This window comes from Ursus arctos, unplaced genomic scaffold, assembly GCF_023065955.2.
Source record: "Ursus arctos isolate Adak ecotype North America unplaced genomic scaffold, UrsArc2.0 scaffold_14, whole genome shotgun sequence".
Classification (NCBI taxonomy): domain Eukaryota; kingdom Metazoa; phylum Chordata; class Mammalia; order Carnivora; family Ursidae; genus Ursus; species Ursus arctos.
Window position 1 is genome coordinate 12,017,325 of NW_026622808.1, and position 13,854 is coordinate 12,031,178.

Below are 13,854 nucleotides of genomic sequence, written 5' to 3' on the forward strand. Positions count from 1 at the left end.
GTTAGGACGGACTCGCCCTCTGGGAAACCCGGGTTCCACCCTCTGCTGAAGCCGTCCTCCGCTCTCTGTCTTACGGCATCTGCTTGAGTCCGCTTGACGGCGCCTTTGCGACGGCAGTCCTCGCTTGACGGCGAGGAAGCCGGAAGCCTTCCCTGCCGTCGTCCCCTCCCCGTCCCCGCCCGCCGGGTGCCGCCGGAGGTTGACAGGTCGAGGCGGGGAGGCGGCGGCGGTGGCGGCGGCGTAGCCGGACGCCCGAGACCGAGACTCCATGGGGAACGCTCCGAGTCAGAGCAGTGAAGACGAAGCGGCTGCCGCCGGGGGCGAGGGCTGGGGCTCGCACCAGGACCGGGCCGCGGACTCGGGCGCGATCTCCGGCTCGGGCCCCGCGGCGCCGGCGCTGCCGCCCGCCGCGGCGCTGCTGGAGCCGGCCCGGCTACGAGAGGCGGCGGCGGCATTGCGGCCCGCGCCGCCCTGCGAGTCTCTGGTGTCTAGACACCACGGCGCGCTGCTGCGCTGGCTGGAAGAGCGGCTGGGCCGCGGCGAAGAGTCCGTCACCCTGGAGCAGTTCCGGGAGCTGCTGGAGGCTCGCGGCGCCGGCTGCTCGAGCGAGCAGTTCGAGGAGGTCAGGACCGGCTGGCGACTGCGGGGCGGGGGCAGGGCGGTCGCCTCGTAGGGTGTGAAGAGGTGGGCAGTGGCTCTAGGCGGGCCAGGCAGGAGAGTGGGAGGTTGGGGCGCTAGCATCCAGCCTGCACGCTCCGGGAGACGGCCGCGAATCTGTGTGACCTCTGCTAGGGGTGTGGAAAGCCTAGACGGGGCCGTCCTTGATTCGAAGAACTCGACAAGCCCAAATGTCTTTCCATGTTCTTGTAGTACAGACGTTTGTGCTGTTGCCTGACGCCGCACCGGCTGCTCTCCGGATCTTCCTCATCAGGCTCCAGGACGATTGAAGGGAACGGAGGCCTAGGGATCAAGGGAGGGGCAGTGAAAACCATTCTGTTTCACTGGCCGGTGGGATTTTACCGAGCCCCTTCTGAACCCAGTGGGAGGAGAATGACATGTACTGGAAAAGCCCACCTGCGGAAAGCCATTCTCATCACACAAAACCACCTTTTCCAGAATACACATTTGTTTTTAGATAGTCGAAGAACCATATTTTAGACTCACTTAAATCTCCATGTAACCTGAAACTGACAGGCAAACATCAGGTTTCCTGCCAGTACTTGTAATGATACAGTTTTTGGCGTAATCATCAACATCATTTCTGTTAAATCATGAACAGCAAATTGATATGGCAACAAAAGAGTTTTTCCTCAGAAGGGATGTCAGAAATTACTTGTACCTTTCATTTTACAGTTAAAAGGAGAACGGATCCAGGGTCTCCCACTGACTCATTGGCAGTCTAAGACCTAGCACTCAGATCTCTTGGTTTGTTTGCTTCTTTGTCTTATGTCCCACTGCCTCCTTCTTGGAACCCTAGTTCTTTAACTCCACAGTGTTATAACAGAAAGATGCTTAATTTGTGAAAGTGAGTAAGCTGTGCAGAACCTTCAGTGTCAGTGAAGGGTGAGTATTTAAAGTAGTAAACTGACAGGTGCTTGTAATGCCATTAAAAAGGGATGTACACTGTACAACCAGAGGCTTTTCAAATATTTTAAGAATGTTTTCCTGCATATGGTCAGAATTCAGATACTAGGGTTTGTACGTTTCTTATAGTTTCTTAAAAAAAAATACCTGTAAGACATTGCAGTTCTTGGGAATATGGTCATACTAGTTAGTGAAGGGTCTCCATATATATATTTTCTTAATTCCAAGGGTCCACATAGTGTTTTACTCTCTAGCTCTAGGTGTATCGAGAGAAAATGAAATGGTGCTAGAAAGAGCTGTGTAGATCTGTTGAAGGAGTTGGCACATTTCAGAATTGTCCAGAAGGGAATGGAGAGAAACAGTATTTACATTGAGAATGCCTGACAGGAATAGACCTGCGAGCAGAGTTGACAGGAGTCCTATAATGTAAGGCCAAGAGTCCTTTTTTTCTTAAATATTTTATTTATTTACTTTGAGAGAGAGAGAACACGAGAGGAGGGGAAGAGGGAGAAGCAGACTCCCTGCTGAGCAAGGACCGGATACAGGATTAGATCTGAGGACCCTGACATTGTGACCTGAGCCAAAAAAGGCAGATGCTTAACCAGTTGAGCCACCCCGGCAGCCAAGGCCAAGAAGTCCTTAAGATGTGGTCCAGAAATCACTCAAGGGGCTGTGATATTGCCCAAATACTTGTTGGGCACATACTGAGTGCCAGGCACTTGGATGACTGTGGACAAAGCAGATACTTGCTCTTAAAGAGCGTGTAGTACTGAAGGGACCTCACATGAAACCAGCAGTTACAGCAGTAGTGAGTATTAGCCAAAGGAAAGTAAGGAAAAATATAGCACGAGTATTTAACCTCACCTCGGAAGTCAAGAAAAACTTACCTGGAAGGTCACATTTCAGCTCAGATTTGAAGGGTGATAACAGACAAGGAGCAGAGTGTTAGCAGTGCTTCGGGGAGCGGGAGTCCCGTGAACAAGTCACAGTTCTAAGAACGGAGAATCTGGAAGAATGGTGTGATGTATTTGGCTTAGAGAAAACTGCTTCAAGGGACAGAAAAGTCAGTGCATCGGTGGTTTAAATAGTAAACAAGCTTCTGGGCGCCTGGGTGGCCTGGGGTCCTGTGATGGAGTCCCTTATCAGGCTCCCCCTGCTCTGTGGGGAGCCTGCTTCTCCCTCTGCCTCTGCCTGCCACTCCCCCTGCTTGTGCTCTCTCTCTCTCTCTCTCTCTCTGACAAATAAATAAATAAGATCTTAGAAAAAAATAGTAAACAAACTTCTTACGAAAAAGTCCAGGTGGCTAGTCCAGGTTTGACATGGCAGTTTCAGTCGTCAGGGACTGGGCTCCATCCATCTTGTGCTGTCATCCTCCATGGCCACCTTCTACCTACTGATCCAGATGATTCCTTCAGCTGTCACTTTGTGCATTACCACCACAGGAAAGGGAAATGGAAGGAGAGGGCCACACCTCCTTTCTTAAGGGCAGAGCTTACCTCGCATTGGCTCAAGCCCAGTGACATGGCCATGCTGAGCTGCAAGGGAGGCTGGGAGAGACTTTTATTCCATAGCCATGTATGTAGCTGAAAAATAAGGATGTGATTACTGAGAAAGAGGAGAACAGATAACCGGGTTACAGTTAGTGTGACACACATGGCTGGATCCCTGAATGCCGAAGGAGGAGAGCGAGGCTAGAGAAGTAGTCAGGAATCGGGTCATGGGGAGTCCTTGGTAGCCTCTGTTAAATAGGACTTTGGAAGCTGGAGTTTTAAGCAAGGTACGTGATGCTGTGGCTGCCTTGTGGGGAGCGGCTGGAGAGGGGCTAGAGTGGGTCCAAGCAGATCAGTTAGGAAGCTACTGTGACAGTTCAGGTAAGAGACTAGGTGGCTTGGGCTGGGGTGGTGGCGGCTTAAATGGCACGAACAATTTTGAGAGCTGTTTAGGAAGTAGAATAAGCTGTCCTCGAGACTTCTGTGTGAGTAGAGGATTAGAAGGGGAAGGGAATTGAGGATGACTTTACCAGCATTACTGTCTTAAGCGATCGGAGAGGTGATAGAGCTGGTTATTGAGAACAGAAACCTTTTCAGGAAGGGAAGATCTGGAGAGAGAAGTTGAGTTTGGTTCCGCCATTCTGAGCTTCATGTGTCCGTGGGCAGCTAAGTGGAGGTATCTCTCAGGCTGGGAGTCCTAGGAGAGAAGACTGCTTGAGATACAGTCATCTGTTTTTCGGGGTTTCATGAGAAAATAGCCCCACGTTTCCTCCTCCTGTGGTGCGTGCTGTGTGAGAACTTCAGCCCCGTAGAGGTTGTCCGTGGACTCTTGAGCAGAAGTAGATCCAGGGGTCATTCAACCACTGTAACTAAAGAAACGCATGGGAAGAAAAATCTGAGCGGTCGTACCTTCCTGTAATGAAACACAAAATCGTAGTAGTCACATGTGTGGCAGAAATAAACATTAAGGAGTCAGAAGCCGAGCAGTAAGAAGTGGTGACTTGTAAAATGTCGTAAGTTCGAACCACGGTCGTAAAAATCCCTGGGGCCTCCTAGAGCTGTGTCATGGAGTATGAAGTATCCATATGCCGAACTCACAAAATACATGTTGGAAGTCTTCTCTCACATCTGTGTAGCTGTCTCCCCTCCCCCTCTACAGTGTGTTCAAATACTGGGTGTCTGATGACTTAGGGCAACCGTGCAAGGCTGATGGGGACCCCCCTCCACACCGAGGATGAGACGGAAGACCTGTAGGAGCCCTACAGGGACTCACTCAAGTAGCATGCGAAAGGGAGTTCCAGTGTGAGTCTTCTGACTCCAAGCCCTGTGCTCTTCCTCCGTGAAGAACATGGTTCTCTGGGATTATTTTTCTTTAGTCTCATCATTTTTTTTTAAGTCTTAATTCTTTAATTTTCCCCTACGTGCTAAGGGAGGCCCAGCAAGGATAACTCAAATATGAGAAAAGCATCGTGTATTTTTCTTGAGGCCTGTTCACCTTTATTAGAATTGGTGTGGGGACAGTTGGGGCTTGGCCTGGTACTAAAATCTGGTGCCTTTCCCCTCCCACTGCTTAGCTCTTGTTAGTTGAGGAGAGCAGGTCTGTCTCCAGGGGAGGGCTTCGCCAGGGTTTAAAAAGCTGATTGGGATAACTCGCCGTGCTTGTCCTGTCTGTCAGTATGGAGTAATTATACGGGGAAATAGCCAAGAAGATAAGTATTAGCCAAATATGTGATTCCATGCTCTAAAATAAGTCTGTCCTTCGATTTGAGTAAGTAGACATTTCTGTGTCTTAGTTTACACGTCAGCTTGTGAAGATGTATCGTGATACTCGAAGTTTACGGGTTTAAGGGAGATGATAATAAAATGTCTTTATAGTAGCAGCTAAAATGAGGAGTTACATCTTTTCTTTCATGTTATGAGACCCAGCACAGCAGAGCAGCTTACCGTTGGCATACGTGATGCTTATGATGCTGGGTGTTTCCCAGTTTTACAGGCTTGTTCTCGGGCTCTGGATCTGTGTTGCCATCTGTGTCCCCCAGGTCTTGCCTTCACGTTCCCATGACCTTGGTTGCTTGAGGTGGTACCCTGAAGAAGCTGCTGGAACTGTACTACAGATCAAAGTCCGGAGCTTTGTCATTTTATAGTGTGGCATACCTTCTCTCCTGATAGGTGTGGTCCGTGCCGCGGACTCCGGTTTGGTCCTCGGGAGGAACGTCCAATTGACTTTAGTGCAGAGGAGAAATAGAGTTAAAATTAAATCCCTGTTTGACACCAGAGATTAGAGATTCCGTGTTCGTGCTCTCGGTACGCTGTGCTTCCAGAAAATTGTGCTGAGGCTCAGGCAGGAAAAGGTGCTGAACACAGGATGATGGTAGACGTCTGTCAGGTGGGAATTTGAGAGAAATAGGTCTTATTTTAAGAATTTGCCATATGAAGTTCGTTGGGCTGTGAAGTCCGAGGGCAGGACCACTGTTGTCCGTTTGCTTATTGCCTCGCGCGGTTTGGCTCACAGCCAGTGCTCAGTAGGCACTCCCCCCAGGGCCCTCGGGTGCTTAGTGGTTGAACATGGTGTTGTCCTCATTCTTCAGTCTTGTGCTGTGTATTCAACCTGTAACCTTGGAGTAGTAAGGTATTTTTGATGTTTGAGGCAACAGTTAAATGTAGTCTTAGTGAAAACTTAAAAAGGGTCTTAGTCACTGTTTGGTTTAGAGGAAATTTAGAGAAAAATACCATTTGTCATTATTATGTCAAAAGTGTTAGTCAGCAATGTTCACAATAGCCAAACTGTGGAAGGAGCCCCGATGCCCTTCAGCAGACGAATGGGTAAAGAAGATGTGGTCCATGTATACAGCGGAGTATCACTCAGCCATCAGAAGCGGTGAATACCCACCATTTGCATCGACATGGTTGGAACTGGAGGGGATTGTGCTAAGTGAAATAAGTCAAACAGAGAGAGACAACTGGCATACGGTTTCACTCCTGTGTGGAACATAAGGAATAGCACGGAGGACCACAGGGGAGGGGAGGGAAATCCAAGGGCGGAGAAATCAGAGAGGGAGACGAACCGTGAGAGGCTATGGGCCCCTGGAAACAGTCTTGGGGTTTCAGAGAGGAGGGGAGTGGGGGGATGGGGTAACTGGGTGGTGGGCATTAAGGAGGGCTCGTGTGGTGATGAGCACTGGGTGTTACACAACTAATGAACCCTTGAACGCTACATCTGAAAGTAACGATGTACAGTGGCTAACTGAACATAATAAAAACAAGTTTTGATCAGCTCGTTTAGAATGGCTCTGAGCCCAAGAACTATGCAAGTCGAATTATGCAGATACAGTTCTCTACCCTTTCAAGACGCAGGGTGTGAGAGACTCATGTCTGCAGCGAAGATGAAGCAGGCTGCGACACCGCTCGCCCTCAGCTCAGGCCCTGCAGAGACTCCCTGCGTCTGAGGAGTTCTCAGAATGGGCTAGAGCCCACGGGCTGGCCTGTCTCCCTGTCTGACCTCACCTGCCTCTGTTCCCCTGCTCCAGCCCTGTCCCCTAGCCAGTGGAACACCTGCCTTGTCCCGTGTGTGGACCTCGTTTCTCTCAGCTCTTCAAGATTCTCTGCCTTGGCACCATCACCTGGTCAGGACCAAACCTTTCTCGTGGCATGATTCCAGTGTCTTCTGTAAAACTCTGTTTTGGCCTCAGCCTTGAGGGTCTTGTTTCCTGTTCTGTGCACGTCGCTTGGCATTTAGAGCGCACTGTCTGGTCTTGTCCCGCAGCTCGGCTGTGAGGCCCCCTCCACCTGCCTGCCTTGCTCCGGCACAAGGAAGCCTTCAGTGAGCGATGGCCATCGATGGTGATGAGGCAGGCAGTGTAGGAGAGAAAGATGCTGGGTGAATTGGGGGTTATTTTGACGCTGTGTGCCTTGCCTTGTCAGGGATGATGGTATTGGCTTCTTCTGGAGAAGAGCTGTAGAAGAAAGGCCACAGCTTTGTTCTGCCTTCCCCAGATTTCCAAATACCACTTCACCATGTACTGTCCTATTGTAGAAACTTCAGTGGCTCACCATTGCTTTTAGAATCAAGTGTTAGGCTAACCTTTAGGTCTTTATACCTTTGCACTCTTATCTCCTGGTGCTTTTTAGCCAGCCAAGCCCATTCCAGTTTCTCATACACATGGGGATTTTGTCCTTGGCTCCCTTTACCCCCTGTAGCCCTTTGCTCCATCCTAAGCCCTTTGCACTTCCAGGGACCACAGAGGAGCATTTAACAGTAGCATGGAGTTTGGGAAAGGCTTCACCAAACCAAGGCTTGAGAGGCTGGAAGAATTTGCCAGGCAAAGGAAGGAAGGGATACATTTGAAAGGTATAGCACAGGGGCGCCTGGGTGGCTCAGTCATCTGAGCATCTGACTCCTGATTTCGGCTCAGGTCATGATCACAGCAGGGTCGTGATATCAAGCTCCACTTGGGTCTGTGCTCAGTGTGGAGCCTGCTTGGGATTCTCTCTCTCCTCCTCCCTCTGCCCTTCCTTCCCACCCTGCTTGTGCGTGTGTTCTCAAAAAAAAAAAAAAAAAAAAAAGTATAGTGTGTGCAGATAAATTGGGCTGAAAGAGTGTGGCAGAGTTTGGGAATGGTACTCCTTTGGCACTTAGTCTAGACTTTGAGTCGGAAGGGACCTTAGTAAGCATTGCGTGTAACCTATCCCCTCCCCTTGCCCAGTAGAGGAGTCCCTTCTGTACTATGCCCGACCGCTGTGTGGTGAGTCTGTTAATGGCACCAGGGAGCTTGCTGTTTTGTAAGTCTGCCTGTCCCACTGTTCTTCTGTAGCCTGAGTTTCAGACTTGGGCTCTGCGGTCAAACTGCATGTGGGAAAATCCTGGTTCCACCATCCTCAAGCCGCGTGACTAACTCACACAACCACTCTGTGTCTGTGCTGTCTCTCCTAAAAGACGAGCACGGTGATAGTAGCTACCTTGTATGGTGAGCATGAGGGGTCCATGACTCGGTGCTTGCAGCGCTCCTAGAACAGTGCCTGGCACGCCCCTCCGGCCGCTGGTGGTGGTCTTCTCTGTTGTTGTAGCTCTGCGCTGGGAGTGTCTACTCGTTTTCTGTGTGACCACCCTTTCAGTACTTCACTTAGACATGGATGCAGCATGTTCTCTCATGGGTAAACTGAGGCCTCAAGGGCGTGGTGAGCCTCGCAGCCAGCAAGTGGCAGAAGTGGGACCGGATCCAGGTCTCTTATGCAGCTTGTTCCTCTGAGGTTGAACCAGTGTGCAGCCTGTGTATGCAGCCCGACGCGAGCGTTCTGCTGCTTCAGGCCCCGGTTCTGGTCTGTGAGGGTTTTGGTACGTTCTCGTGTACACCGTGGTCTTGATCCCGCGGGTGGTTGAGGAGGTTGAACAGGATGGTCTGAGCGCCGTCGCATGCTGCCCTCAGGCAGGGGCCAATGGGTGGGAATCCACCGTCGGCCAGTCCGCGTCTCTGTCTTTGGTCTGCAGGGTGGGGGGCTAAGGCTTTGTAGCGAGGTTGTAGTAACTGTCCTTCCCTGTTTACTTGGCATAGTCTTGTTCCTGAAGCCTTTGAGTCTCCACAACAAGCTCTGAGGAAAGGCTGGCCAGGAAGAGGGGTTGAGACTTAGGGGCTCAGGGTCTCGTCCCCGGTCTCACAGAGAAGTGGTTGAATCTGGCATCATCCTTGCATCCAGACTTCCCCTTAGTCTGACTGCGTTACACTTTTTATCTCCTCACGTGCTGCGTGCCGATGGCCTGCACTTGGGTGCTGCCTGAGTAGTTCCCGGGTGGATGGCAAGGCACACAAGGGGCTATGGTAGGAAGAGGCCTGAGTCGGGAGAGGAGGAGGGGGATGCAGCAGGCCAGGCGACTGTCTGCGCGGAGATGGGTGTTAGCTCCATGGAAATAGGGGGCAGTGCTCTGTTTCTAGAGAGAAGAAGGTCGACTTGCTTCGCTTCGCACAATAAGGGCCAGACCGACTGTATCCGGATGGGTGTGGGGCCCCCCATTCCAGGCTGTAGAGTTTCAAACTGTTGGGAATCTATTTAGTGCGTGTTAGCTTGCATGTTAAATGTGAAACAGAATAGAATGGAGTAGAAAATATCAGGGTACAATGTATCTGATAGGAGAAAGTATTACATTGTTTCATAAAACTTTTATATCTGTATTACAGGCACTGGGTCATAACATGAGATCTATTTATTTTATTATTTTATTTTATAATTTATTTTATTTATTTGACACAGAGAGAGATATCAATCACAAGCAGGGGGTGTGGCAGAGGCAGAGGGAGAAGCAGGCTCCTAGCTGAGCAGGGAGCCCGATGTGGGGCTCGATCCCAGGGCCCTGAGATCATGACCTGAGCCGAAGGCAGACGCTTCACTGACTGAGCCACCCAGGCGCCCTAACGTCTTTTTTTTTTTTAATTAATCAATTAATTTATTATTTTTTTTCCCCTGGAACTTCTGTCTCATGAGTTTCGTTTTCCCTGGGCTTTCTTGTGACAGCCCGTCCCAGGCAGCTGTCCTTGACCCTGAAGGCCTGTGCTCCGGCGCCCGTCCTCACAGGCGGTGGCTTCTCTCTGCCACGGTCTCTTTGCTCTGGTCCATCTCCTCTCCTTTTGCTGTGGACCTTCCACACTCAACCCAGCTTCCTGACAGGGTCTAATTAGAAAAGAACAGGCTGATATTTTCTCTCCTTTTCAACATTGTTCTTTGAACGGTATAGCCTTTGATCCTATTATTTTTTTGGATAATCTTGTCAGGTTGAGGAAATGCAAAGAGAAGGCTGCGTCTTCCCCTCTCACATCGCTCTAAACTCTGTCCCCCGTCCTGCGTTCATGCCCGTGGTTTTTGGACCTGAGTGTAGGATTTGCTGTGTTCCTATTAAACAAGGTGTTTAGAGGTCTGTGATGGAAATCAGGTACTCTTGTCATTCAGGAAACCTCAGCGGGACATCTCCATATTCCCTGAAGGAGGGAGATAAAGAAAAGGCAGGAGTTTTAAGGGAGAGAGAGGATTCCTTAGAAAAGAAGGTGGGAGACCCGGAAGTATTTCAGGTGAGGGACGTCTGTGAGCGGGTAAATCAGCCGGAAGAGAGGAGCCACTGCTGCTGGAGGGACTGAGGTCTGGGGACCTGGGGCAGTTGCCCGGTGAGAAGAGACTTGTAGACTGTGAGGGGGGCAGGTGTCAGGGACGCAGGAGAGGGTGACAGTGCAGGTTCAAAAGCACTCTAATGTGCTTTCATTGTATTGGACTCTGCTCACATGCCACTCAGTCCAGACAGCAGCCTGCGATTTGGTAATATTTGCTCCATCTTTCAGATCAAGGAGCTGAGGCTTCTGCAGGTAAAGGAACGTGTGGATAGTCACAGAGCTGGTTAGTGACAGAGTAGGATTCAAACCAAATCCCACGCTGTACCCGGTTCCCCCGATGGCCCGACACCGGCAGGGAGCAAGCTTGATTATGGCTAAAGGTCAGTGAAAACAGAGCTGTGAAGTAGATAGACATCCAGTGCGGTCTTGTGTCCGAAGAGTGTTTGAAAGGAAAAGCCCTGCTAAACCGGTGGTTCTCCTCTGAGCCACGTTTCTGACTCTAGCTTTCTATCTGGCTCTCTGTAACCAGCTGAAAAATGTTGCACTGCTTGCTTTCTGAAATTATTTGGAAGGAGGGGATTAATCTCTTGGAAGAGAGATGAGATGACAAAATTGTGTGTATATGAAGTAATGCTTGTGTACGTACGCCCTGCAAAGTATAGTGAGTTACTGTCCTGAATTTGTTCTCCGAATGATGTAAGTGGACTCTTTCCCCAGCTACCGCGAGGGCACTGGCAGCGACAAAGTGTCCCGATTTGCAACAGATGTGATTTTATTGCATGTCTTGTGTTGTAGGCCTTTGCCCAGTTTGATGCGGAGGGCGATGGTACCGTTGATGCTGAGAACATGTTGGAGGCCCTCAAGAATTCCAGTGGAGCTAATCTCCAGGGGGAGCTAAGCCACATCATCAGACAGCTGCAGGCCTGTTCTCTTGTCCCAGGTAAGGCTCTCCCCACAGTGCTGAAGGCCAGAAAGTGCTCGCCTGGGGCCAGAGTGACCTTTGCTGTCCTGCGCGTTGTAAGTAGGTGCGGTGAGGGCCCCAGGGGCTAAATGTGCTTCTCCAGGAGTCTCCATTACGCACAGGAACTGATTCAGTCCTGGGTCATCATCTCCTTGGGTCCCCGGTACCGTGACGCTTGGGCAGTTCTACCGTTTCTATGAACTGTTGTCGTGAGCCTACCTTCCGTAGAGGATCTCTTTATTTCACTCTCTCAGGAAGGCCAGGTCCCTGGCCCTGACCGTATGTTCTCCCGGTGTCCTGCAGGTGTCTTGCCTCGTGTCACCACTGTAACTAATTACCCACTTACCTAGTGTCTGTCTTTACTCCTGCGCTGTGAGCTCGGGAGGACGGCGATCTTTTATTTCTGCTGTGTCCTGACGTTTAACACATTTTTGGTATATGGTAGGCACCCAGTGGGGTTTTTTGTTTGTTTGGTTTGTTTTGTTTTATTAGAAAGCTATCACTCTGAAATTTAAGTGGTAATACAAGTAGCGTACAAATGAAGCAACACTTCTTTTACGTTGTACCTATGAAAAAACTTTGTATTTTTGTATGGTTTCTTCTGGGGTCTCAGAAGACAGAATCAAAATTAAATTACCCTCTTTTTTTTTCCAGTGAGAAAACAATTGAATTTTTGAAAGGAAAAAAAAAACTTTGCATATCACCCTTTTGGCCTCAGCTTATCTCAGAACTTTCCCCGCTCTGCATCCGGCATCGTAGTGTTTAGTGCAGAGCCCGGCAAGGGTGGCCGTGGAGGCAGGTGTAGACTTGGTAGACACGTAAATGTGAGCTGATTGCCCCGGACCTCTCTGGCTTCCTGTGGAGGCTGTCTGAGCTGGGGAAGGTGGTGTTTGGGTATTAGTGAAGAACGCAGATTTCCGTTCTTCCTCGAGTTGTCTCTAATTGTGTCGTCTTTATGGAGCGTTGTAGGCGGTCCCTACATGTGAGCTTTTCCCCCTCTCACAGCAGTGGAAGTCACGCTTGGGATTGTGTTTAGCTCTATTATACCTTGGCGTTTACGTACCACTCCACTGTTGTATTCGCAGCACACGGGAAGCATCGGGAGCTTTATGTGGACCCCTCAGACAGGTGTTCGGGGGGAGAGGGGGTGGAGACCAGGGGACCCACTGAGAGAACACTTACTGCGCGTCGCTCTGGGCGACTGCAGAGGGGAGATGAGGTGAGGAAGACGTGCGGTTTCGTGTACCAGACTCGTGACTGGGACTTCTGGTCAGAATTTTCTGTCACCACTCCGTTTAAAGAAATTGCTTTATCACAGTCCTAGCACGAACCGTGGTAAGCTGGGCTAGCCTCTCTCCTGGGATGTGTTTCCTCGTCCCTCTTTCTAACCGAGATTGGAACTTGCCTGTCTCTTACCCCGTCGTGCTGGTGCCGTGTTTGCCAGACTTGTATGCCTTCCTGTTGGAAGAGTCTGTCCGTGTTCTCACGTGCGTCGTGAGCACGTGGGTGCGCCATCGGCTGTGTCATCACGTGAAGGTGGTGCTGCTGTGGGGCCTGGCAACGGAGGAATAACTGTATGAGGCGGGTGAGGGGGGCACGGACTTTCGAGTCTTGGGGAAATCGAACCGGTGTCTCCAGGGTTTGCCTGGGGGGGCGTCGCCAAGATGGGGTGCTTCCAGCACACAGTGTCTCCTCAGCCTCATGTTGCATCTTGAAAATCAACGCGAAGTCTCATCCTCAAACATAACCTGTTTGCTTCACACTTAAAACGATCTCTCCTGAGACTTCTGGAGCCTTGTTCCGGGTGCTGCTTAGACGGGGTGTTCGGTTTGTGCAAACACTTGCAATGCTGGCACTTTTCCTTGTGTCTGTTATGATTCATTAGGAAGCAAACAGAAAAGAAAGTCGCCCAAATCTGCAAGTGTATCCGAGCTCCAGGAAAAGCTGCCGCGTTTATCCTCTCCCCCTTCACGCGGGCTTATGGGCACCTTGGTCCAGGTGTATGTATTGTACGTTGTGATGGAGCATGAGAGGATTTCAGCGGGTAGACAGTGTGTGTGTTGTGTTTTTGTGGGATTACTTGGGTTGATGCCAGACGAAGGGCAGCCAGGAGATCCACTCAGGAAATCTGGGTGGGTCAGGACGTACAGGAGGTGTTGAGGCCAGAGCCTGGGTGGTGGCCGGAGGGGTGGACAGAGCGGGCAGACTGCAGGGAGCCGCTCCGGACAGAACGTGGAGCCCGGGAGGGGCACCTGGGGCAGAGCCGTGAGCGAGATGCCACCGGGGAGTATGGTCAGGGCGATGGCTGCATCATCATCATCGCAGTCTCACGTAGCTTAGTGTAAAAACAGTTACACTTCTACTTTCTGATGTGATTGCTAGTCCACAGTCTATGTGCAAAATTGTGTAAAAACTTCTCGTCAGTATTTCAGTGCTTAAAGCTTGGATTGAGGGGGGCGCCTGGGTGGCACAGCGGTTAAGCGTCTGCCTTCAGCTCAGGGCGTGATCCCGGCGATCTGGGATCGAGCCCCACATCAGGCTCTTCTGCTATGAGCCTGCTTCTTCCTCTCCCACTCCCCCTGCTTGTGTTCCCTCGCTCTCGCTGGCTGTCTCTATCTCTGTCGAATAAATAAATAAAATCTTTAAAAAAAAAAAAATAAAGCTTGGATTGAAGCAAAGAGTCATTTGTTGTAAGTCTTCTAAAATTCTGTTAAACTAAAATGAAATT

The 13,854-nt window shown here is 50.4% G+C and overlaps 1 protein-coding gene across 6 annotated transcripts in view; it reads left to right on the plus strand.

The window, feature by feature from the left end:
* The first annotated feature begins 119 nt into the window (after positions 1 to 119).
* ZZEF1 (zinc finger ZZ-type and EF-hand domain containing 1) overlaps positions 120 to 13,854 on the plus strand; it is a 99,995-nt gene continuing 86,260 nt past the window's right edge. For 4 of the 6 annotated variants that reach the window (XM_057311387.1, XM_057311390.1, XM_057311388.1 and 1 more), the window contains exons 1-2: positions 121 to 622; positions 10,961 to 11,105. In XM_057311387.1, the coding sequence (XP_057167370.1) occupies positions 269 to 622; positions 10,961 to 11,105 (499 nt within the window). In that variant the 5' untranslated portion in view covers positions 121 to 268. Of the gene's footprint in view, positions 623 to 10,960; positions 11,106 to 13,854 lie in introns of all 6 variants that reach the window. The other 2 variants (XM_057311389.1, XM_048226653.2) reach the window with 2 other exon arrangements.